Below are 27,430 nucleotides of genomic sequence, written 5' to 3'. Positions count from 1 at the left end.
TCTGACTGTTCTTCTTGGGCTTGCCTTAAAGATATGAAGTCTTCACATAGTATTTCAGCTGATTGTAGTATACTCTGTGTGTTTAAACTAAATTCAATGGACAAGGAGACAGGAGCACTTTCTGATGATGTGCTATATTCAGAAAAAGCTTTAATGGGCATGCGAGATTCAGTGCAGGACATAGTCACTTGCTGCACATTAGCTGGAGAAACTTCTTCACTAGATGTTAGAACAGGATGTTCTCCTACATTTTCACTTGCACTGAGAGATTGTTGGACACAAGAGAAATCACAAGTACTTAACCCAGTAAGGTCAACTTGCCCCACTGGCTGCTCTGAGGTGCTAGATTCAAAGCTAAGATTATTAAGACCAATCGGGATGTCAGAGTTCTCTTCTTCTATTATATTTTCAGCAACTACATCAAGGGACGACAGGGATGATGACTGAGCTACCAAAAGTTTGATTTGTGATTCATTTGTGCTATAAGTACAACAGATTCCTTCATATCTGTCCTGAGTACGAGTTGACACTAGAAGCTCTGTGTGCCCGCTGGCCAACTCCTTCATGATAGGCTCCAAGGGAAAAACTTCAGCTGTTTCTACAAACTGGTTTTCATGATTATCTTCTAAACCGGTGGAGACTGGTTCTTCCACAATGGACGGGCCTAAAGCATCACAGGTTGTCAGTGCTCCTGAAATCTCAGCATTTTGTATTACATGAGGAGGTGATGCATTTATATCCAAAACCTGAAATACATTGAACTTGATGTCGCTCTCTGTAATACCATTGTCAACAACTAAAGTTAAGTCAAATAAGCAGTGTGTCATACAGCCTTCACTAGCCATTGCATCAATATTTTTTTCATAAGCATCCTCCTGTAATTCTTGCAATTCACCTGCAGATGCTGAATTCTGCAGACTGAGTGTAAAAGTTTCATCTGGAAGGCTATTGGAACACTCAATGTTGCAGACAGCCAAATCTCTCCCATCTGAAATCTCATCATAGGAATCTGCTGAAATAATATCAAGGCTCTGAAAAGAAGCTTCATAAGTCCAAGATTCATCTGGTTGCTCTGAACTTCCCAAACATGAATCCCTTTCTATGTCACATACAGTTGAGTGAGACTCAGTGTGCTGAACATGTATGCTTTCAGTTGCATCCTCCATACCTCCTTGAAGAAATTCAGTTGTGCCTTGTTTGCTTATTATATCTGGCTGTGTTAAAGGTTCTGCTCTGAGTGCACCTTCATAATGACATATAACTTCATTATTACTATATGATAAGCATTTAGAATTTGATTCTTCCATCAGGAGTACAGGCAGTTCTGGAATAACCACATAAGAATCTGTCTTGTTAAGAAATGTGTCTGCAGAGGTCACTTCTTCTGAATTGCTTACAGAACACAGATTAGCTTCTATAGTTGAGCATTCATCTATATCACCCTGTTTACAGGGTTTTAGCAGATGCTGTGTGATTGGCATTACTTTATCTGTTAGAGTGGAAGTCATCTCATTAGGATGTTCTATATCTGACAGATCATCATTAGTTCTGACAAAGAGGCTCAAAGTTTGAATGGTGGACAAGTCTACACAGTTACCTTCCAGACACTGACAAATATGGTCTTGTTCTCTGACTAGCTTTGGACTTTCAGTGCCCTCACTTCGAGTTTTGTGAAAAATACCAGGTACAACAACATGTGATACACTCTTAAAATCCCTTTCCTTTTCCTCCACCTCTCCGAATGGCTCCTGAAGCTCAGCAGACTCATCTGCCTCTCCAGTCAGACACTGTTGCTCTAGCTCCAGAAACAACTGGTCAGAGTCTGTGTCTGAATCACTATAGCTGCCCAATTTATCACAGTGTGCTCTTGTGATTCTTTCAGCACTAACAGCTTTGTAGCAGCTGTATTCTTCGTGTGATTCTTTTGAAATAAGCCAATGACTAGTCTCTGAAATAATATTATCATCACCAGGAAAGGAAATGAATGAGTCTAAATTGCTAGTAGAATCTGTCTTATCTTGAGACTCTTCATCGGTAATAATGCAGTTTATTTCTTTTAGCTTGCATGGCAGCATGTTTCCATCACGATCTGCCACCACACTAGGACAAGCGCCTCCAGGTTCCATGTCTTCCCACTCCTCTTCTGCTTCCATTAGTATCTTCCATTCATCCTCCTCAAACTTTAGCTCTGATTCAGTCTTCTCTCTTAAATTTGGCACAATGAGAACATTTAACGATTCATCCAACACTTCATCACTTAAACATGGCGATAGTGGTAAAGTCTCAATCACACATTCCTCATAAGCCATTTCAGTGGCTTTATGGTGTCCATCACTTAGACTTCCCTTAATAAAACTCTTTAGTGCCCTTGGCCATGTGGCACTAGGAAAATTGTGCCCAGGTTTTGAACGAGGGCACAGACTGGCTGTATTTTCTTGTGCTAGTAAAGGATCATGCTCATACTCACTGTCATTGTAATAATCAAAACTCTCAACGTGTTGGCATTGTGCATCTACTTTAGGCTCCAAGCTGCTCTGGTTCCCTGAAACCACAGGAGACAGTGCGGGGGTTCTGCTCTGCCCTGATATGGAAGATATGGACCCAGTTTGTTCACAAGAAGAGCGCTTGGAGCTGTCAGGCAAGAGCTGACTGAACTCTGTCTTGTCATGCAGGGAATGATTTGAGGTACCTGTCTCTGAAACCTCACTCAGTGAGGCCTCTATACGTTCTGAAAAGTCTGGGAAGTTTGGTGGCATAAAAGCTTTCCAGGACCTTCGGTTGACATTATCTTTGCGGTCAGGATTTGGCCTGCGGCGAGGTGGCACTGGAGCAGATTTTAGTGTATCGTTGCTTAACTTGAGAGCATCAAATATTACACGTTCATCTAGCTTTTTTGTCTCCTGAGCCTTGGCATCAAAGGGATTAGATGTCCCAAGGGTACCATTGCTTGATAAAGTGCTTATTTCCACTCGGTCAATGGTACTTTTTGAGGGCTGATTGAGCTTGCAGCCCTGGTCAATCTGCTCGTTTATTCTCATTGTATCATAGATGGACCTCTGAGGGACATAGCAATCTTCAATGTAACCATCCTCCTCTTCGCCTTTCCCCAGACAGGCTGGGTTCTGGCGCAAACAGTCTGGGCGGCTAAGTGGCTTCCCCATCTTTTTGCACCCAGTCTTTAAAAAAGTATAGATCTTAGATTTGTATCCATAAAAGTAACCACATGGAGGAATAATCTTTTGTAATCCTTCACGTTTAGCATTCTGATTTATTACCAGATACTACTGTACAAGGTCATGTTCAGCAGACCATAGGAAATTGCTGATGATCCCAAGAAGAGACAGGGAAAAAAAAGCATCTGATGAAATTATATCCAGACAGTTGCTACCAGGGGTGAAGAATAAAAGTGCAGATTGTGTGGCCCACAAATTGTAATCCTCAATCGATGTGATGAAGGGGCTGTTAATCAGTCTCCAGTGTGGGAGCTGCATCCTGCTCCTCTCTCCCAGAACTGGTCCAGCTGCAGGGAGCTCAGTGATGTGGGTGTTATTATTTGAAATGAGTCTGTGAGCGGATATTCCTGGAAGTTCACAGACAGGAAGTTCTTTAATGGGGCAAACTCTGTAGCTTCCTGTGAGAGGCACATCATGGCATTGTGTCCTGTAGCTACAGCACTCACACAATCCTCAGCACTTGTATGCAACACAGAGGTATCAAACACATTGCAGATGGGAATAAGCAATTAAACATTAGGCTCTTTGTGCTTTACAAGATCATGGAAACAGACAATGTTCTATAACGGGTGTGTATGTGTCCAAGACAACTGAGAAAAAACACAGTCCCCCTGATGCCCTCTTCTCAGTACAGCTCCTCACTCACAAGTCTACTTGCTGTGCAGCCAGGGTAACGGTGCCCGGGCTTTGTCTGCTTGTGATGTGCACTGGCAGAGTACAAGTCACAGGGTGCTGTGCATTAGGCTGGCCGGCTCCCACCTTCCTCTTCTTCTACAGCTCCAGCCGCTTGAGAAAAAAAAACTTCTCCGAACAAAGAGCTTGATCCGCGTCTGCGCTCAGCCCGGGACCGGGAAGACGCCGAGATGCTGGGCACGATGCCGGCATTCTGAGCCCGCTCCTCTCTGTACTCAGATGTCGGCAGTCACCGATTCACTCTCCAGGATCTATACACCGAGCTATCAGAATAAAGTCTGCGGGAGTCGGGTTGGATAGAACCACCTCCCGTGCTGGGCACCGCCTCCACCACCGAGTACCGCCTACGGGACTGGCACCGCCTCAACTAACGGGTATGAACGCCTGCGGCTGGCACTATTTCCTCCGTAGTATTACATGCTGTGGCTAATCACCCCTCGTCCTTCTCTAGTGCTGAATGCAATACGTCCACACCAGGCACAGCGCAGGGCTTCCCCTCTGCCCGGTGCCGCTCCACGTACAGCAGCAGGTGTCAGATGTGTGGCATTGGGTATGTGTGTGTCTGGAAGCAGGGGCAGCTCCTGTGTGTAAACAACCTGACACTTGTAGGACTCGGCGGATCACAGTTTATCTACTAGAGATACAAGTTGCTCAGGCTTCAGACACTTTCCAAAAATGGATCAACAGTGAGATGGGCGGGGGTAGAGGGGAAGTGGGAAAGGGAGAGGAGGGGACACAACACAGAAAGAGACAAGTGACTGCAGGAGCACTATAGAGGAGGTGGGAAAGAGTGAGGGAGTAGAAGGTGACAGTCACACACATGGATGGACAACAAAGCTGTGGTGTGTAGAGCAGTGTCTCTTATAATGCAGTAGCTTACAGCTAAAATAACACAAGAGCAGAGGGAAAGTAGGAGTGAAGGGGCAGAGCTTGGATACCAGTTCTGCTACAGGCACCAGGAATGCATGGAATTTTAAAGGAGCCCACACACCATTCTAGACCGACATTTCACAGGGAGAGTTGTTGCAGAACACACGACAGGGAATGTGGCCAAAGCACATAGAACTACCTACATTACATCGAAGATAGCCCCAAACAACGCATAGCACAATTCTTCCCATATAAACAGATCACCCACCACAATAGGCAACATCACATCATGCAGAACACTCACTCACCACACCAGTGCCTTCATAACTGGCAGGTTATCGCTCACTACACCCACCTTGCAGGTACATTTTCCATAAGAAATGTAAGGGAGATTCATAGTATCTCCCTAAGTAAGGAACATTGTCTGGGATATTGAAAACAAAAAGCAAAACTACAGAATTATCACCCATTGCTGATACCTTTCATTCTTACACTACCTATTTACTTAACACTGCTACTAGTAATCTATTCGATGAAAGGAGTTTTATATGCTTTATTACCTATGCACATTTTGCTTGACAAGAGCCTGTAATCCCTTACCCAAGGAAAATCCTGTCTGCCTGTGTACCACAAGTGAGAGAAATTACCATAACAAATCTAGTACAGGGATTCCACCCAAAAAGTCACACCACTCAACTCCAGGGGTATAGCTTAAAACACACTTACAATATGTTTCATAATAAACTTGCAACATTTAAAATAAACTTCAAATCCCTCAATCTGTTTAAGACATAAATCAATACAGTATCATATTTCCATTCTCTTCCACATAGTAATACTACATACTGTAGAAAACCATCTCTCTGTATGTTACCACTAAAAACAGGTACTCAACAGCTACAAAATGAAATAGGTCACCATTGGCACCCACACACAGCACAAATTCACCATACTTTAAATACCAATATTTCAACCAGATGTCTAGATATTGTGTGATTTTACTAACGGCATCAGGTGAACAAGGACCTAACAAGCGAGCAGAAATGTATGCATTTAGTAAATCATCCATGTAGTTTCTATCAAATAACACAGCATATGTATAGCTGCATTCTAGTTTCTACACCGAAACCTCATTAGACAGTGACATTAAATTCTAATTTTCAAATGCCAAAACAATGAAATGAGATAAAAATGTAAATGAATAAATAGTACCAAAATATAAAATACTCAGTAGAGAGGCACCGCTCCCATCATAGTGGGGCAACCTTTTAGTATATAATTAAGTCAGCCATCTTGGCATACGAATGTGGACTCTCTCTGGACCATTTGGTGCAGTTAAGATCTAGGGAACATTATTCAAAACCCCAAAGTAATGCCTGCAAGAACATTGTTGGATGAGGCTATTTGTATACACATGTAGCCAAAATACTTTTGTAAACAAAGAAACAAAACAAATGAGCCAGGACTAAGAAACCTAAAACAGCCAGAAATTAAATTTAAATATTGGACTCTGAAAGTTTAAGATAAAGATTAATAAAAGATAATTTGTAAACACTGCTGCTAATGTAGAGGTTTCGGCTCTATGGGAGTTTTATGGGGGGAGGGAGGGGGCTCCAGTAAATATATAATGAATTAGGACATGCCCACAAATGGACATTTTATTTAAAGGTTTATTTTTCTAAATATATATTGACATTATTAACAAATGCATTCATTACATAAACCTACAAGTCTACAGTATTCTTGTAAATCTATACACATGTACGTCATATCCATGGAAGGTGAGGACTAAATCTTGATATAGTGTATAGCTACTGAAAAATAAAGATGATCCTAATGCAGGAAAAACAAAAGTGAATCTTGAGGGGGTGGCAATAGCTATTTATAGGGAAGGGAGAAAGAGGGTTCAATTCTTGTTTTGTCCTGCCTCCACTGGTGACACATACAGATTAACTATACACATTGCAGTGACAGATATGGTAAGTAGAGAAACATTTTTCTAAATAAAAAGAAAAAAGAAGCTATGACTCCTACGCATGGCATGTGAGCCTGTAAAAATCAGCATTTGTTAATAGCCAAGCACTACTCGCTGTAGTCACTTAAAGTCCTCTAGGGTGTCACTCACTGGAGAAACGGACCATTAACCAGCTTGGAAAAGGGCCAATATCGTAAGAATTGAGGTGGAATACTAGTTGGGGGGGGCTGGGTGTGTTTTCTAAGAATAAAAAAAGGACACCCACAGATAAGCAAGTTTTAAGCGTGGAAAGGGAATCCATTATCCAATAAGAAAAATATAAGATCAAAAATAGAATTGTTTGTCCCACATATTTCGCAGGCATGTTATTAAAAATCCGTATTGAGGTTTAGCTGTCGTCTAAGAAGAAAAACACAGGTAGTTGGTTAATTATTTTACTTCTTATGCCATGGACTACAATGTACAAATTAAACTATCTGACAATGATTCTGAGACATGAAGTAAAACCGCATTGAACATGGAGTGAAACAAGAAGCAATGTCCCTAACATGTCACATGAAGAAACCACTTTATTCTTGGCTCATCAAACTGAGAGAGCCTCTCTAACATAACACAGACACAAAAGAGGTAAAGATCTCACAGGAAGATCCCAGCATATCAAACATTAAGTTTATGATCAATGTGATGAAATGCACCAGACTCTCACTACACTGATACTTCTAAGAAAATTGAATTCACAGCAGAGCACAAAAGGAGGTTTATAAAAATACAAACTTTGAATATTTTATAGTGTCTTAATTGTTACTGGTCTGAAATGCACCAAACATGGTAATAGCTTTGGTGAGTATGGTGTGTACACATACAAGGATTCTGATTCATATTTTATTGTCAGTGCACTCTCTCTTTCTCCCTAAATTCCTGGGATAACTTGGCAGGGTCTGTCTATGAGTGTTTGTGAGCAGGGTCTGTCATAAGTTTGGACCACATGGTAAGTTATAAACAGCTCTCACACAGCTGCCCTGCTCCATACAGACAAGACCCCCTGTCAGCTGTATGGAGCTGGGTGTGTCAGGAATCCACACTCTGGTACAAAAGCATGAAAACACACCCAGACACACAACCTGCTTCCTGTACAAATTAGCACAAAGTCCCCTGTCTATATTTATCTACAAGCTTCATGTAAAAAAATGGTTTAATCGAATATACCCAAGGGTGCAAATTGTTAATCCTGCTTTATCACACGGTTACATTTAGTAAACATCATATAATTTGTTTGTTTAATAATGCATTAGTGTTTGATAGTTTCATAGCACACAAAGACTTGTATATGACAATGAGGAAAATTATGTGTGCCCTACTTGACTTTCAAAGTTTGGGGGCGATTCAATTAGGAGAGTTAAATTACTTTCCCACAATGTTTCTTTCAGGTGTATGTATCAATGCACAATGTACCATAGAACTTAGTTTAACGCCTGAAGTGACCCGTACAATTGAATTAATTGCGTGTGAAGTTCACACTAGGTGTAAAAAAATATAATTTGAAGTTCACAGAACTATATCAGGATAGTGAAATAAAAAAAAAAAAGTTACTAATTGAATCAGCCCCATTTTATTTTACTTATACCTGCACTGAATAAAGTATAACTTACAATCAGGGTTAATTTTCCTATAAATACATACAGGTAGGTGTTAGTCGTGACATAAAACCTTATTTCTCTGTATGCTTTCCCAGTACCAAAATAATCTGGTAATCAGCAGCTGATCATAATATATATATATATATATATATATATATATATATATATATATATATATATATATATATATATATATATATATTTATAATAATGCCTTATATACAAACACTTCAGAGTAGTGCCACCCAGTGGCCAAACAAGGCACTGACATTTGACAAAAACTGGGGGACTTTTGTTCTGATTAGCAAAGAAGGTAACTACAAATAAATGTTCTTCCCATGTTCACAATTCTTAAATTCTTAAGTATGATGTACCTTTCAAGAGGTAGATGCTGAATGTGGGGACTGGTGTAAAACCTTTCTGTGCATGGCAATCCTAACTATAAATGGTTATAATACATGTCTGAGTCACTCAGTGAGTCAGAAATTCAAGCTTATAACAGAAAGATCATGTTCCAGATAAGTAAAAAGGAGGAAAGGCTAAACAACAACAAGCACCACCATATGGTGATTCATCTTTATAAGATGTTATACTATGTACAGAATATTTAAAATGAGAAACAAAGAAAAAACAGTGCTGAAAATTCAGCAATGGTTTTAAAGCATCTTTCATTCACATTTACATGAGCCTCCTCAATTGTCTTAGGTCACCCAACCTAGAATTATTGACCATGTGCAGCCTGAAAGATGCTGGGTCAAATTCAATCCCATTCACAAAATGAACAACTTCCTCTGTGTCTCTGAGAAACTGGAGCTGCAGCAAATCTGGATCTCCAGGAGACGGCCTGTGTATCTAGGAGACCCATTGGCATGGTATGAATCTGCAGACACTGTTTTCCCTAAAAAAACAGCTGTGAGTGCACCCTCACAGGATGCAAGCCTCCTCCTAATTTATGGCACTTATAGACCTCAGATAGTTATCTTTCTGTATTGTAGTAAGAGACTAATGAGAACTGTATAGTAAATCAAGGATGGACAAAATAATGTATAAACCAGCCAGTCAAATGGATTTGAAATTGCAAATTAATTACAAGTAGTTGGACTCAACAGCAGTAGGATATACTAGCTAAAGAGGGCATTAGAGAATTTTATGTGAAAGTCACATGATTGGTTTATATCGACTCTAGTACACCCTCTTCATCCAGGTAAGCCCTGCTTCTGCCAAGACACCCTGGCCAATCTCTAACAATATTGCGGTGTGACCGTGGATTTCAATCTGCTTTAAGCATACAGGAAAGATGGGCATGCATTGGCGTCAATACAAATAATCAAAATGAGTCACAACATGAATTTGTTTATGTACATTAGTTACCTAGCTGGTGGGACTTAATCAGCCTTGTGGTAAATACGAGTGGAGGCTATTATAAAGTCTGTTCTACCCAGGTAAGATGAATTCAGCCAATTACAATCACAGCAGATGACAGTAAAACATGAAAGGATGCTTATTGTACCCTTTAGCAGCCATATCTCAAACATACGGTACTCAAATTGAACTGAGTACAAAAGCATCCTATTGGACATATCTTATGGCCATTATAATATTCCCTTAAAATAATCTTCTTTATTCCCATTTAAGCCTTTATTAGATTGGAATCTATTTACTTTTCCAGACCAAAATATTCTGCTGCAATTGTACTGAACATTATATGACTTCTGCTGGGCACAACACGAGGTAAAAGTGAAAGTTTATATTGATCTCCTTAGTGTCAAGATAGTCACCTTTCTCCTAGAACTGTAACACATGTAGATGTTTGCTGCACACCTCTGTTACCAAAATCAAAATGAACATATTAATCTACTTAGGCTACATACTTTCCAAAAGATGTTAGGGTCTATAAGTGAGATATATTGTGTGTGCGCGCCTGTCAAGGAGCACTATAACTTCCTCCAAAGGGCTACGTAGTCACAACTTCCTGACACGATGTAAACACGTATATCCATGGAAATCTAAACAGCTCTGGTCTCTAGGCCTACTCTCTGGCACAGCTTGACTTGTGTGCTGTTCATTTAAAATCACATTCACTTCCAGCTATTGTCTCCACTTCCCATGAGCTCAGACACCACCCTCCCTAACTTCCAAGGCCCACGTAACAGGCCCTTAACTGGGAAAGCACTACTTAACCCCGCGCCTGAACACATCAGGGTCACTCAGTTTTTTCATGGGTTCCACTTTAAATGGCAGATGCAGACATGAAAGTCAACATTATCCAACATGTTTCCAATTTTCATGCCAAAAATATTATTTACTAGATCAAAACTTCTTTAAACATGATTTTACCTAGTCACCATCCCCACCCCTGTCTGAAAATACTATCATTATACAGTAATGTTAGTCGGGAAAAAGCAGGGATCACCACTGCTTATATTTAAGTAAAAAATGCAGACTGATGGGGTGAATGCATCCTATAGCAGCATTACCATACTATTTGCAATACTGCAGGTAACTCAGAAGTAAAGGTAGATAGATTACACACATAATTAGTATAATGTTGGTATCTTGTATTACAACATTCTAATAAAATATTGCATGCTTTAAAGATGGAGTTTGTTCACTTTTGATACATCAGATTTACAAGAGAATATAAGTCAGAAAAGATAAGAGATCACCATCTAGATTATTTTCATATTAGTAGAATCAAGATAACATTAGTCCACTGGGATAATCACTACATTTATAAATGCAGTAACTGCAGGGTTTTTCAAAAAAATGTAATGTTATTTATGCAGAATAATAGGAGAGAGAAAGAGAGCAGCCGAAGGCTAAACAACAACAATGCATGTGTGATCCTTAGTTTACTTGAATCACTTCATGGCCAGGGGTATATATTCAAGATCAGACTACATTTCATAGTTCTTTATTCTTGTTTAACTGTAAAGATTTTTATTTATTTTTAACTGCTTTGTTTTTATTTTTGACTCCCCACCTCCCTGGGATAGATAGGACTTTTTCATGCCATATAAATACATATCTTTGTTTTAAGTGCAATATACAGGTAAATTTAGCAACAAAATACAATTTGCCACAATTCTTCACATTTAAACTTACCCAAATTACTGAAAACCCAATAATACTTCTAAGTATAGGGACACCAAAAATGTGTATGTTGTATAAGGTATAATGCAGATATAAGGCCTACAAATTAAATTTTATTTTAAAAAACTTTATGGTTTTCTTTTAATAAATTTTTATTTTAAAAAACTTTATGGTTTTCTTTTCTTTTAACATAGGGAGCCTGTCTCGGCCCGGGTCACCGTATTGCTAACACTGAAAAGTTTGCTAGATCAAGTGCCGACACACACTATAGCTCCATGCTCTATAGGCTATTCTTAGGTAAATTCCTGATGATGTCACTATTGTGACATCACAGGATTTCTTATGGTCAATGGGGAACTGTACATTTCCCCACTGAGCTATACATAGTGCTCAGTTTGAGCAGAGTGACAGTGACCCGAGAAAAAATAAGTCATTCAGAGGGTAAAAATACATACAAAAATCACTATGAATACTAAACAAGCAAAACATTATTTTATGCAAAATCTAAGTATCAACACAAATCTGTACCTTAAAATCTTCTAACTGCTGCTTGATTGCTTCAACTTCAGTGCCAACAACCTCCTGCAAAGCATTACTGCCCTCTGCTGCCATGATCTGGTACTTCAACTCCTTCAGTTTTATATTAAAGTCCTCCACTCTTCCCAGTGTGGCCGCCAATTGCTCCTGCCGATTCTTGCCCCTTTCAGTCAGCTTAACACACTGCTTATTTAATGTTCCAAGTTCCCGCATTAATCCTATGAGGTCAGGTCCTCCCTCATTCTCTAACATATCTCTGCATTTCTTTTCTGAGCACTCCACATCTGATTTTAAGCCTTGGAGAGTTTCCAGAAACGCTTGTACAACTTCAGTTTGGGATTTAAGACTGTCTACATCCCGCCCCACTGGGCCCATGTTATCAAGTTCATCATCCAGATCAGCCAGATTAGAGAAGATTTCTTTAACATCAGTGTGGAATTGACCAATTCCTTGAAGTTTCTGCTCCATATTCGAGCAGCATTCATTAACCTCTTGTTTTACAGTCTCAAAGTTATGTTGTACATCTTCTGCCTCCTGTAGAAAAGTGGAGACATTAGAGCCTTCAGGGGCATCTGCGGTCAAACCTTGCACCAGGTTTTTCAAATACTGAACTTGTGTGTCCAAGTTCTGAAGCATGCTCTGCTGAGACCTCATGTTTTCTAAATTCTTACTGCTGCATGCTTGAGAACCAAGGGCTGTGTAGATCTCTAGGTGGTGTTTTGCTCCTTCTAGTTTCTTATCAATGTTTTTAAAACTATCATTTAGTTCTTTAAGTCTCAAAGACATTTCGTCAATGGACTCAGCTTTGGTATGCAGTTGTTCTGTTATGCTGTCCATCCTCTGATTGAGTTGGGCTTTCTGTTCTAGAATCTCTTGATCATCAACTTCAGCTGCTTCTATCAGGAGGTCTGCTGTGCTGTTCATCATCTCCAACAGAGAACGTTTCTTGTCTATTTCACTCTGCAGAACCTTTCCTCTGAGAAACTGGGCTTCAAGCTGCACTGAGTCAAGAGTAACCTCCATATCTTTCAGCTGGGTTTCACAATCTTCCAGGCAAGGAAGCAGACCTTCCACATGTCCTGTGAACTTCTGAGCTTTATGTAAACAGTCTTTAATTTTGCCATGGCGTTCTGATGTCTTCTTCCCTATCTCTTCCCAGTTTGATTTTAGATTAACTAGCTGATTCTGTAGTGAAGATTTCTCTTCTCCAGGTTGTAAGGACAGGAGCAGAGACTCACCCTCAGCAACAATCATTTCATAAGACCCGCTGTTCTGGTTCAAACTCTTCTGGAATTCCTCCTGCTCTTGAAGAAGAGTTTGTAACTTCTCCAGTTTGGATGATATTGGGGGAGTTTTGGCCTGCTGCATTTGTTTTTCATCCAACCAGTTTCTTAACTCATCAAACATCTGTTGGAACTGCTGGGAACTGGCAAGGGCTGTCTGTAACCGATTCACACGATCCGCTGCAAATGCAATATGTAATTTTTAGATTTGCTCATAAACAATGATTTATACCTACCTTTTTCCTTCACCCTTATATCTGCATGTATATAATTTACAATTAAATCAGCAATACCACATAGGTTTTGCTTTTCTTTAATTAGCAAGTTAAGTACATTTTATGCATCCACCTTATAGTCATTTATAGCTGTCATTCTACAAATCGTTATCTCCTTTTCAAAATCTGTCATAGCATGGCTCCCACTTAAAAAGACACAGGCTCACAGCTCTCAGCATGTCATCTGAGGGCAAAGGGGAAGGGGAAGATTTTATTACGCAGAGCAGACAGAACTCAAAGGAGTGTTCCAAAGCTACTCTGTTCACTACATCAAATGCCATATCACAGTGGTTGCAATTGTAGTCTATGACACTGTTCAGAATTATAAGAGATTAATAGCAGCCTGAAGAAACAAACTAAGGAAAAACAAGATTCTTCTTACAGCATGCTACAGTAATTTATGTTTTTCTATGGGATTGCTGATTTAAATTAAACCAAATATATATTTGAAAAATAAACTAAAATAAACATACTTTATAATTTAAAAGATGTATTTACCAGCCAAATCTTCCATTCCTTTAAGAGGAAGAGCCACAGTGTCAAGTCGTTTTTGAAGTTCATCCTTGAGGTATGGTTCCGCCACAAGTGCGGATAACTCATTGCATAGGATCTGTGCTTCTGTAACATCATGAGCAAGGCTCTCCAGGTCTGAGCGAATCCCACTAGTTTCCTGCAACTGTTGCTTTACAGCATCGGGTTGAGTGCTAACTGCTGGCTGTGCACCTAGCTTCTTGCCGGTCTGCTTTATCTTGTCAGTTAGTCCTTGTAAGACTTCTTGATAATGGGTGCTCTTTACAGTGGCTTGGTCAATGCAGTACGCTCTGGAATTAAGGCTGTTAGTCAACTCTGTCCACTTCTGGCTGATTTCATGGAATTCCTCCTCCACCTGGCTGGTGGATGGAGACTCATCACCAGGTCCTGTTAGAATACCATAGGCCGCATGCTTCAGCTCTTCATATTGGGTTTTACGAGCTTCAAATTCCTTCAGCATAAACTGGAACAGAAATATCACAGTAGTGTTTGTATAAAGTGACAGATCAAAATACACAAAATCAAGACACAGAAGAGCAGAATACATAAATCAGAAGCCTGTATCCACAAGAGGATAATTGCTGTGTGCTTATAACGCAATCATTTTTATCAACAAACCAGATGATGAACTGCCCATCTTTCAAAGATTTCATTTCTATTCTTATTTATCAATTATATACAATACTGAAAGGACTTAAATTGCAGAAACAAGAAAATTCATATTTTATGAAATGCCAATATAACCAAGCACACATTATTCTGCTTTACAGAAACCTCAAAAACAGCAGCCTTCTGGAATGTAATACAATTACAGAACAGTCATCTTAACAAACACAGATGTTCCTTTTATGATAAATGAACACTGCAATTTCAATATCTATGTTCTTATTGTTACACACAAAACAAAAACAACAATAATGCACTCTAGCAAACTACACGACTGTCACTCTTGATTGAGTCCCTAGGTTGTATACAGTTAATCCCTGTGTCAGATCAATATCTTGTAGAGTGTAGTCTTTTCTCTATTGGTGTTAGATATCTGATCTATCACAGAACGCTTCTCATCCACAAAGCAATGGTCATCATGTGTCATGGCTGTACTTTGTGTCACATCAAAAAAACCCTTCCTGATTGGGGCATATACTGTTAAATAGTTCCCTTACCTGAACCTGCTGCTTCTGTGCATTCAACATGTTGGGATCAATTGAGAGAGGCCCTAAAACACTCATCATCAGCTCTTTCTCTGTTAGCCATGGACGTAGCTGGGAGCAAGCAGATTGGAAAGTAGCCAGTTGATTGGCAGACTCCTCCAGTTTGTGCTTGCGTTCTGAGGTCATTTGGTTGGCTCGGTCCCACTGTTGGTCTGAATGACAATTGAGAGACACATAGTTACTCATGCACCTCTTGCAGAAACTAACCACATTCTCCAATCAATCTCATTCTATTGTCAGAATTGAATCTTATTAACAAAAACCAAATAATCTAAATTACAGTGCTGTATGGTTAGAAGAGTAACAGTAATACACATTTTTCTAATTTTGTTTATGTTTTAAGACATTACCTGTTATATGTAACCCTTTTTGCACACATTTTCAGTGTCTCTAATTTTCCATTAGTGTGTGTACACATTTTGCCTCATGCAAAACACTCCAGCTATACATTAAGACAGAAGTGTGCATATTGTAGCCACACACTGAGTTTTAAATGGCACTTAGTTTGCCAAAAAATAATAGCCATAAGAGCATGCAGGTTTACTAGGGATCCCTTTCCTGTAGCACTGGAGGGATTCTAATGAAACCTGAAAGTGTGCTGAGCCGTGGAGGTCCCAGAGAGCAAATCAATCAAACTCTGGCTGCAGAAGCAGTAGAAGGAGTGTTGTCCTTCTGGAGCCATATTGGACTTGAAGTGGACACCAGAACTCAGGAAACACTCCACCTGCCCCTGAGTATTATCTTAAAGGTGAAACCATTGTTCAGGCTGCTTCATGTGCAAGATAAATTAATCAAATTGGACTAGTTAAAGGGAAAGGGACATATTGTATTCCTGTGACATACAGATAAGAGCTAACACTCTCATCCACCCTCCAGCTGTCCTTGTGTTGAAACAACCATCCTGAGACAATGCTCTGCCTGCTTCCCAGTGGTCTTAACCCAGTAAGTAGTCAGGAATATCAAGCAGCTAAACACAGTACCAGGTGCAGTGAAGGAGCCTGATGATGGCAGAGACTATTTTCTTAAAACTAGGGGCACTTATAATTGATTAGTGTTTGGTGACCAAGTAGCACCAAAAGTAGCGGTCAGTAAACGTGTAAACTCCACAATAAGTCTGTAAAATCAACCTCCCTTCAGGTTATCAAAGTAAGCCCATCTTGTCACAGGATTATACAAGTGCTTGCCACCAGTTAAATCTAAGTTGTTGTCCAAAGGCCAGTTCAAGCTGAGGTGCCTAGGAGAGGAGTAACTGCAGCGCAGGGGCGCGAGCAAGCTGGCCATCTTCGGCAACATAAACAAGGAGCAGCTCAAGCCCAACTGCCAGGAAATAGGCATGAACAGGTCAACTTCAGGATCTGCCAAGATGATGAGGGAGGCACGAAGGAGATGGACGCAATCTGTCAGAGGCGGAGGATGGCGACAGTCAAGAACCACCTGGCAGTCGAACCTACAAGAGACCCGCTAAGCTTAGTTCCTTCTCACAGCAACTGCACTTACCCCCAATTGTAGCCAAAAGTACCAGCCACTGAATTTTCTAACAATGGCCGGGCTGCTGTACTAATGATGCAGCTTGAGACCTAAGGGAATGATGCATCTGCAGAGGATCAGATGTTTATTCTTCTGACATTGAGAAGCGTAGGGAACACAACTTCCAGCAACAAGAGAACAGATGACAGCTACTATAACCAGACTGGGAACACCTCTCATATTCATCATGCCCCAGATGATTCTAGCCAGCCACTGCTTCACCAATGGAGTGTGGCCTGGAATGATCTTGGCCAAGGAATCTGAATGGAGATTGTAAGTGATGGTGTCAGCAATCAATCTGCCAGACTGCAGTTTGCAGGAGACAGCATCATCTAGCCCACAAGAGTAAAGAGGGCAATTTCAATTGGACGCGAAGTTCTGAGGAACATCGGAGCAGTGCTTTATTAATGTTACCAAGGTAAAAAGTAATGCAGATTTTTGCTCGCACCTCTATGGGCTGTGAGTAGAAATTAGCGTTTCTTATGTCAGAAAATATCCGTGCGAGGTGTCTCATGGCAGTTCCAGAGGAACTGAATTTGCCCCAAGCTGTCAGATCATCTGGATTACTCAGCAACCTCTTTGCCTAAGCAGAGACAGCATCTTTAGCAAAGCAGAGAATGTTGTTACCAGCCAACCTGATCCTGTGGGGTTGCCCAGTGATGCTCTTGTCCCTAGTAAGGAACCAGCTCTAACAGTGAGCAGCAATGACCTCCCTATCAGTATGACTAACCCCAATTTAAAAGAAGTATTGTGTTGTGAGTTAAATCCCACCACCGTTGGGATATAGCCTGCCAGTGTCCTGCATGAACATAGAGGGGAGGGAGTGCGTCTGTGTCCACTAATATGCATGTAGAGACCAATAAGTGACTTTCTTTGTTGACAAAAAAAAAAAAAGAAAAGCTTGGTGTGGACTACTTGGATTCATTCTGAGAAAGGCAAAAACTTTTTCCACCAGTATTAAAGGAAGGACTCCTCTTAGGGCTGTGCCCCCATTACAGCAGATGGAGAAACAATGACTCCTGAAAGATAGCTTACTCTAAAGCTCCTTGCTGAAAAGCATGTTGCAGATTTTTTTTTATGATTTGTGCAGTCCATGAATGATAGGAGGCAACAGTTTGGGACTTTTTACCCATGATTATACTTGCAAACATTCAAAAACAAACTTGGGAATTTTTTAAAATGTCAATAGTGTGCGGCTGACAACATTTGCTAGATTTAATATATTTACTGGAGGAAATTTCTCTACGACCCATACACAAGAGTAACTGAGTATTTGATGATCAACATGGCAGCAACTGTTACCTTACACATCTCCGGTGAGCTTCTTTCCTTATGCCCCTGGAAAGCAATTTCTATGCACAAGGAAATGTATTCCCAGCACCATAGTGTTACAAAGAATACATTTAAATATTTCGTATTCATTCTTACTAAGATTTCCCAGCATTTGCTTCCAGGTCTCAACCTCAGGAGAGTTGGGATGCTTCTCCAGCAAATCTTTCAGTGCAGCCTTCAAGTTTTCCACTTTTTCAGAACTCTGCTCTAGTTCAGATATGAACTCCTGGTAGACAAAAAACAAAAGAGACATCAAGTGTTTTTCATCCAAATGACAGTATGCCAGCAAAGTTGAACTGTACATTCAGTAGATAAATTGCCAATTAGAACTGTACAACAGCAATAATAAAACTCCTAAGCATAAGCGTTATAAATGCTGAACTGTAGTAAGCAGTTTTATAATATGGCAAATTTGTCTTATTTTATCATAAAAAGCAGTTAGTACAGTAAACCCATGTTTCTACACAGTTTATCTCAAAATATGTTTACAATTTAATCCTACTACTTCTCTGTATTTTGTAGTAATTCTGTTTATCTTTCTCTCCCTTCCCGAGTAAAAGGTTGAACAATTTCCATTCTGGCACCGTGCATTTGAAGCCAGGAGCCGGACTGTAACGTATGTCAAGGCAATTAGTTTAGGGGCTGATAGCATGCTATAGAAGCTCTGCCCTGACCAGGCTTGGACCGATTTCCATAATAATTGATATATAGGACTTACCTTGTTCTGTTCTGTCTGGGCTTTAACTATCTCACTCTTTGCTGGAGACAGACTGACTGCAGCTATAACTTTTTCTTTGGATTCCAACCATGTCAACATCTGGTTTGTTTCTTGTTGAACCTTTTGCATCTTTTGTAACATGGTAGACAACTGCTCCTCACGGCTTCTCAGTACCAGTCCGAGATCTTCATATTTCTGGCTAATCTCTGAGACATCACACTGGATGCCAGTCAAATCTAGTAAAACAGAATAGTGTGGGTGCTCAGTAAAGCATTTTTGAAAAAAAATAATGGCACAGAGTGCATTAAGATAAAGCAGCACATGGATACGCTCACCTTGACAGGTATGATAGCCATTAACATTCCCTACTGTGCTCACTGAGGTCATCAGAACAGAACCTGAACAGGACAAGGCAAAGCAGGGTCATCACAAACATATTAGGATTGCAGACAATGCAGAGAAAATGCATCACCAAACACTGCACAAGCTTAACCCTCTATAAATGTCTCATATTTGCAGTACATTGCAGGAAAGAATAATAAAATTAAATGAAATCCAGCACAGCACAATGCCAGAACAAGATCTCATGTTCAATATACTATGATTAGAAATCACATGGGGAGCCAAAATATGTATGAAATTCACAATAGATATTCCCACATAGAAGATCTTCTACACACAAGTGCCAATGTTGGACTGGGTATAAACAACAGTGTCATCAAATGGAGCTTAGTTAAGTATTGGTCACCAGCCACCATGATCATGACCCCCCTTGGGAACAACAGCACGTCTTCTAAACATCACCACTGTGAATTATGAAAGTAGTTTAGAATAAAAATCGAGACACAGGAAAAGGGTATCTATAATGTTAATAATATTCCTAAAAGGTTTGGACAAGCATAGTGAATCCATGTCTCTAGACATGGATGGAATGCCTGCTCTGGTCAGGTAAAGTCTGAATGAGTCTCGCAATGCTTCTGGAATTGACCTTACTTACAGTCATGGTGTTTTCCTACAGCATGAATGGTAATCAAAATGGAACATAAATATCAAAAGATAAAAAGAGGATTTTTGTACTTCCTGTTAAATCCATTTATCCAAATCCATCTAGGGGACACTGCTACTTGGGATTGAGATGAAGGTGCCAGCTCGGCACAAGATCCTCTCTTCACCCAACCCCACCCATTCTCAATGTACAAATTGAAAAACCACAAAAAATAGGGTAACACAAGAAAAGTAACACACAGTCAAAACTAAACACAGAACTGAACATTGAGCATGAAAAGAAGGGGCGCAGTGTCCCCCAGATGGATTTGGAGAAATGGTAAGAGCAACAATCCTCTTTTCTCTTATATCCTATCAGGGGGACACTGCTACTTAGGGAAAGTACGCTCAGACACGCAGTAGCCAAATGCAAAACTTTATCCAAAGCTAGCATCTCTGGATGCAAAAATGGTAAAAGTGTGGACAGAGGATGAAGAGGCTGCCCAACATAGTTGCTTGGCGCAAGACCCCTGACGCACCGCCAAAGAAGCACTAACTTATCTAGAGGAGTGTGCCAAAAACATGTTCTGGAACCGGCTAACTGGAACTAGATTATGCCTTCTCAATAGTGGACCTGATCCATCTGGCTATAGTCTGCTTAGATGCTGGCCTACCCTGCTTCTGTGCTTCATATAGAACAAGTAGGGAATTGGTCGAGCCCCTGTAGCCCTGTCCAGGTAAATCTTAAGGGTTCTGACCACAACCAGGAAAGTCAGCTGTTCCTGGTCACCTGAAGTCACCAATCCTCGTAAGGAGGAAATTACTATCTCTTGACTAAGGTGAAAATGTGAAACCACCTTAGGTTGGAACAACGGAAATGACCTGATCTGTCAAATCAAGAATGAAGACCTGCAACATAGGGCCCCCAATTGGGAAAACTGTATAGCCAAAGTAATAGCTAGAAGAAAGTCATTCTTTTAGTCAGGTAATTCAAGTCAACTGTTTTCCAAAGGTTCAAATGCACAAAACTGTTGGAGGGACAAAGAACAGTCCTCAAGGATCAGGACCAATTTCTTCTAAAAATACACAAAGCCGAGATCGGAACTTTAAGAGAACTAAGCTCAAGGACACCTTCTAGTTCGTCCTGGAGAAAGGAAAGAAGTGAAAGCTTAAAGGAAGAAGTTTGGAATTCTCTACGTTCATACCAGACCACATGTCTTTCACATCATATGAGAGCATTGGGTAGATACTAGCTTTCAAAATAGTCTGATCACTTCCTTTTGCTCACAAAAATCCTGACTTCAACAGCTATGTCGTTAAAGCCAGACTACAAAGTTCCTGGGGAAGGAACAGTTCTTGTGACAGAAGTACGTACTGCAGAGGAAGTTGCCACCCAGGGCCTGCCACATTTAGTAAAATTGCATACCAACCTATTCAAAGCCAATCTGGAGCTGCATTGATCACCAGAACTCCCACTTGGGATTTTTGAAAGCGTGTAGGAGAATCGGAATTGGAGGGAAGAGACAGAACAACCTGAAGATCCAAATATCATCATGGCATTCACTAGGGATGCTATTGGGTCAATTGTTCTGTAGCAGAATGTGGACACCTTGTTGTTGTGCTGAAGCAATAGAGAACGGAGTGTCTGCTCTGGAAATCCGACTCCTAATTCTCCAACCCTGGAAAGTACACTGCGAGGCTACTGGCAGAAGGCATTCTGCCCATGTCAAGATTCAGAAAGATTCAAGAATTGCTAGGGTGCTCTTGGTTCTTTCCAGATGATTAATAAACACCACCACAGCACTGTGATCTGACTTAACATGGATGGGCTTTCCTTTCAGTAGCAACTGGGCACCTTTCAGAGCGTTCACTACTAATGTTGACAGGGAGGTTTCCTTCGTCCCCGGACCAAAGACCCTGCAAACGAAGGTGCAGCATTATTGGTCCCTACCCGTTAAGACTGGCGTCTGTTCAATCAAGGAAAGAAAATGGGTGAGCCTTGATCCAGTTGTCCGCCCTCAACCACCACCTGAGAGGCATCTCTGATGGTAGTAAGATTAGCTTAGAATCCCAAAGAGTGAACCTTGACCACTTTCTCAGAATATTCAGCTGAAACAACTGGCAGTAGAACCTGGAGTACTCATCTGCGTCTAAAGTGAAGACCACCTTCCCCATCAACTTCAGATGGACTTCTGAGGGACAGAACTTTCCTTGCCAACACCTGGAGTGTCCAGATCTAGTCTTCCAGGAGGAAGACCTTCTGCTCCCTGGTGCTGAAGACTAGATCAGAAACTGTTCCTGAGCCATCCTGTGCAGGTGAATCTGCAGCAATGGGGTTGATCTGGTCTTGAGAAGCAGATGGTTCAGGTAAGGCATGATGGCGATTCCGAGATCTCAACAGGACTGTCATGAAGTTTGCGAAAACTGAAATGTAAGTACAAAGTCCTCTACCGCGAATCTGAGTAGGCTGTGGTGCCCCTCTCAGATCAGAAAAGATATGTGTCCTTGATATCAATGGACTACAGAGTTTCCTCCTGTTCAAGATTGGGGATGGCCACTCCCTATATAAAGAAAAGGTGAAAGGCTTCCTGAGAGCCAGTAACCTTGCCTATCCCTTTGGAAAGAGAGCCAGTAACTTTGACAATCCCTTTGGAAGGCCAGTGTTGGAGGCCATGGAAGGTCTAGGATGTAACCGCTTCTCTATAATGTCTGTTGCCCTTAGGTCTGAAGAGGAGGCTTTCTATATATTACAGAACAAACAAAAGATAGGCTTTCATTGCAGCCTGCACTGGGTGGGGATAATGCTCATAAGGTAGTTTGTTTCTCAGAGGACTTAGGCCCTGTCTTCCCACCTGCTGTCCACCATATGCAGGAAGAGGAAGACCCCTGGAAGAAGAGGATGTCAGGTGAAAGGAGGTATGAAAGGAACGAAAACTGGGTCCCTTAGACAAGCTACTGGAGGAAAAGAACCCTTTTCTCCAGTTAACCCTGTCCGATAGCTCAGGCCCAAAAAGAACTGAACTGTCTAATGGAAGGGCTTCCAGTAATTTCTTGGACTCAATATCCGTATCATAGGACCAAAGCCAAAGTGCGCATATGGCAACTACAGCCCCGACAGAGATTCTAGAGCTTCATCCAAAGCAGTCTCTCCAAGGAATTCAGATGCCTCTGACTTTGGAATGTCAGACTACAATCCCTTCAAATGCTGATCAGACTATTTTTCCATGGCCTTGGAAACCCATGCCAATAACAGAAGACCTGAATGCTGCACCTGCAGTCACATAGATGCCCTTTAAAATGTTTTCACGTTTTCTGTCCGTTCCATCAGCAGACCCAAGAATAAAAAGAGTGGTAGACTATGAAAGGTGAACCAGTGAATTATTCACCTTCAGTGGCTGTTCCCACCTAGCCATCTCCTCAGCAGGTGAAGCATAGTCAACGGGTAATTTGCGTGAAATTAGAAATTTCTTATCTGCGTTAGCCCAAGCTTCTTCAAGGAGCTCAGATAAGTGAAAAGATGAAGGAAAAGAAAGAACTCCTTTCTTTTTTTCTTTTAAATAAGGTCACTTCACCCACCTGAGAATCACCCACCTCTATGCCACAGTGTGATGCACTGCCATAATCAGCTTATCAAAGCCCTGGCCTCCAAAGGATTAGACTTGGAATCCATTTGAATCTTCTGGGTCTGAGTCACCCAGAAAGCTCCCACTCTTCCTGTGAAGATAATTCTGAATCTGAATTCTCACCTTGGGAGCCTGAAGGAGTTTTTCCATGGAAGAAGACACTCATGCCAGAATAATCACGGAAGTTGCAGAAAGAGGAGGATTTAAACTCTCCTCACGAGGAAGTGCAGGCAGTCTAGTTAGCTCAGAAATGGATTAATCCAGTGATTTCACCCAAGCAGGTTTCACATCTCAGTTGCATCCCCCCCCCCCAGGTGTGTGCGAATAACAGTCCTTCACTTTGCAGCCTCACACACCAGGCATCTGGCTCCTGACATCCATTTGGTAATTTATTTTGGCACCTGGAACAGGTGAAAGATATAACAAACTTCCCTCCTTTAGCTTGAGCCTTATAACTTGTCTCTTTTTCAGACATGGTAGAAAATGTACAGCGAGACATTGACAGGATCTGACCTAGAATATGTAAACTCAGAAATAAAGTCAAAACAGTAGCAAACAGAGCCTGTAACAATCACCCACACACATACACTATATGGATTTACAGAGTAAATACTGATTTCACTACAAAGAAAAAAAGTGCTTAGTCCCCAGGCTTCCAGGCAGCAGCAGGTTCCTTGGAGGAGAACACCCATAGAAGAGAGGAGCTTCAGCCACTAGCAGGAAGGTAGACACAGGCAATGCAGCTTCCAGTCAGCAGCAGCTCTTCCAGCTAGTGGTAAACTTTTGGCAGCAGGGAAGCCTACCAAGGGGGAGCAACCATCTTAAGGGTGTGTGTCTATCCCCATGGCTCACAGTAAACAGAGTCTCCTGTTCATAGGACAGGTCACTGTAAGATCCAGAGCTCCTAGTGGTACCTACACTGGCTGATGTGTCACCTGCCAATTTAGGATTGTCTTGGTAGAGGCAGGGAATGTCACTCCAAACACCACCCTGAGTTCTCCTGTAAGAGAGGGGTGAATGGTATAGGCCAGCTGAAGTGGAGGTGGCCTTATTGGAAATGATTGAGCTGAACAGCGCTGGCTAAAATGGAGTTCCTGCTGGTGGAGAATGAATTCTGCAATTTGGACTCCCCCACTGGAGTCCGATCCACCTAACTTGGGACCCAAGGACAGTGTAAGATGCTGGAACGGCTAAACCTCCTCCTGCATGGGAGTGTGATAAGCATGATGCTGCAATCACAGCACCAGTATAAATAAGGCAAATAAAGTAAAAACCCTAAACAGGGCTGCCATGGACAGCCCCATAAAAAGCAGCCCAACTCATTGGGTACTTAAGTAAAAACCTATGATCAGTTGGTTTGGGAAAGGAGAGAAACTTCAGTCTTCAGAATGGTTAACCCTTAAATGTCAACTCCTGCATCCTTACCTCAACTCCAAGGTAGCAGTATCTGCCAGATAGGATGTAGGAGAAATAGATGTTTATACTACTTGTCGTATTACTTTACTTTTCATTCCTCATTTAAAACTGGACGTAATTTCAGTTTATCATTCACATTACCACGGGAATCATTACACATCTAATCGAGACTTTATTTGGCCAAAGCAGGTGTTCGGGAACTAGAGATTGATGGTCAGCAGACCAAAGAACAAGCTATACACTATGATGCATAATGTGAGTAAACTGTCACTGGTACTAACTGTTAATTTAAGTTTCTGACTATAAATCTTCATCTTCCACACTGAAGTCACCAACACTCATATTACATCACTTTCCACAATCAAGTGACTCTAGTGTGCAAGATCTTTTCACTCATTTACAGCATTAAAACGTTACAAGCCCCACGCTATCACATTCAGACATCATGTCACTACATGATGAGAACCCACACAAAAAAAAATAACATCTATCAATGAATGTGAAAAAAAGATCCCAATAGCTGTTTTTTGAACTATAATAAATATACCAGCATTTCATATTATTTTCAAGAGTCAGTATGAGGAAACAAAAGTCAAAAGGGAGCAGAGACAAGAGGTGGAGCGGGTAGATGGGTAGAGATGAAATCGAAGCAGGGAAAAAGAGAGGTGGACGGCTGTAATGAGAAGAGAAAGGAAGTTTATAACAAATGAGACTAGGAGAAAAGTGAAACCGTGAAACCAACTGATGACAGCTCAAGCTGGATGAAGGTTATCTGTAGTTGAACACAAAAGTTTGGAAAACTCTATTCAAATTGCATACATCACTGAATCTCTAAGATAAAAATATGTCAAGAACACTGCACGCCACTTGACATATTAATGCACATTATTATAATTCACAATTACTATTTGATGAGTTTAACAGAATAAAATAAACACAGTGAATGTGGCATGTTCAAAAGTATGGCCACCCTTTTATTATTACTTAACACCTGTTCTATGAGAAACCCCAGCTTCCAAACATTTCTTATAGGCAGCTTGTCTTTCTTTAGAATTTTTTTATCACTATATCATTATAGTCTTCTAGCTTAGGAATAGCTTTAGGTCTTCTTTCATGGACCATATGTGAGATCTTTCAGATTTTCAATAATATTCAAAATATGGGGACTGTGAAGGCCTTTCCAAAACCCTAACATTATGTTCCTGTGAATACTTCATGGTTGATTTTGGAGGTGTGTTTTGGACCATTGTTTTGCTAAACTATCCAATCTTTTTTAGATTCAGTTCTAGCTTATATGATCTGATGGTATATAGTTGAATACATTGCTCCTTCCACTTGAACAATATTTCAATAATAGCCTCCACTCCATGCTAAACAGATAGCAAGATGATATGTTCTTCAAATACAGTGCAACAATGGTGCACTGTGGACATCTATGCGCCCCTACTACGGTGTTGCCTAAATCTTTCTTCAGGCTCTTTGTAATGATATGCGTGGTCTGGTTTGCATATCTGATCAGTATACAAGAAGTACTATCTTATACTTTTTTGGGTCTTAAAAAGGTCTTGATCACCTTTACTTCCAAGATGTTTCGGAGAGTGTAAATTCCAACCCGAAAGTGTTTAGATATATTAATGGATCATCTAAAGGGTTACCCAAACATTTGCACATGCCACAACTGCCTTTTTTAAAATGTGCTTAATTCTGCAAATAAACAATAAAATGTGAAAAAATATATGTAAGTTTGCACATAGAGATTTTTGCCAAGTTTTTTTTGGGGTTTTTTTGAGAGTCAAAGTGTGTGTCTATATCTATCTATCTGGGTGTGGTAGTGTTTCCCGGCTGTTATAAACTGGAAACGCTACACACCGACCAAAAAAACACGATGACTACAACAACGATAATGTAAAAATAGCGACTTGCCATCTAAGTGACAAGTAGTATTTCGGCACCTTAAATTCCAGGCAAATGTAAAAAGCGACTTTCCAAAACATGTAAACCAGGCCTGTCCAACCTGCGGCCCTCCAGATGTTGTGAAACTACAAGCCCCAGCATGCTTTGCCAGTAGACAACCTGTTGATAGCTAGAAGGGCATGCTGGGACTTGTAGTTTCACAACATCTGGAGGGCCGCAGGTTGGACAGGCCTGATGTAAACTATCAAATTACGCCATTTCTAATGGTCATAATGAAAACTGCGGTTTTAAAGCGGCAATGGGTGGACCCACCACCTGGATTACATTATACATGCTGTGGGTCCACCCAAAACAGCTCTAGCCTGTCGAGGTATAGACTCGGCAAGACCTCTGAAGGTGTCCTGTGGTATCTGGTACTAAGACGTTAAAAGCAGATCCTTTAAGTCCTGTAAGTTGCACAAGGTATGGCCTCCATGGCTTGGTCTTGTTTTCCAGCACATCTCACAGATGCTTAATCAGATTGAGGCAGCATAGCAGCATTAACTTTTTTAGCAAATTTGTGCTACAGTAGCCCTTCT

The 27,430-nt window shown here is 40.9% G+C and overlaps 1 protein-coding gene across 1 annotated transcript in view; it reads right to left on the bottom strand.

Annotated features, from left to right (window-relative positions):
• MACF1 (microtubule actin crosslinking factor 1) overlaps nt 1-27,430 on the bottom strand; it is a 246,258-nt gene that overhangs the window by 75,039 nt on the left and 143,789 nt on the right. Inside the window, exons 53-58 of the mRNA XM_075197744.1 lie at nt 19,251-19,313; nt 18,916-19,151; nt 18,294-18,423; nt 15,291-15,490; nt 14,095-14,590; nt 12,030-13,501 (exon numbers count right to left, since the gene is read on the bottom strand). Of these exons, the coding sequence (XP_075053845.1) occupies nt 12,030-13,501; nt 14,095-14,590; nt 15,291-15,490; nt 18,294-18,423; nt 18,916-19,151; nt 19,251-19,313 (2,597 nt within the window). The remainder of the gene's footprint in view (nt 1-12,029; nt 13,502-14,094; nt 14,591-15,290; nt 15,491-18,293; nt 18,424-18,915; nt 19,152-19,250; nt 19,314-27,430) is intronic.

Source organism: Mixophyes fleayi, chromosome 2, assembly GCF_038048845.1.
Source record: "Mixophyes fleayi isolate aMixFle1 chromosome 2, aMixFle1.hap1, whole genome shotgun sequence".
NCBI classification, from domain to species: Eukaryota; Metazoa; Chordata; class Amphibia; order Anura; family Limnodynastidae; genus Mixophyes; species Mixophyes fleayi.
This window is presented reverse-complemented; position numbering and strand designations above follow the sequence as displayed.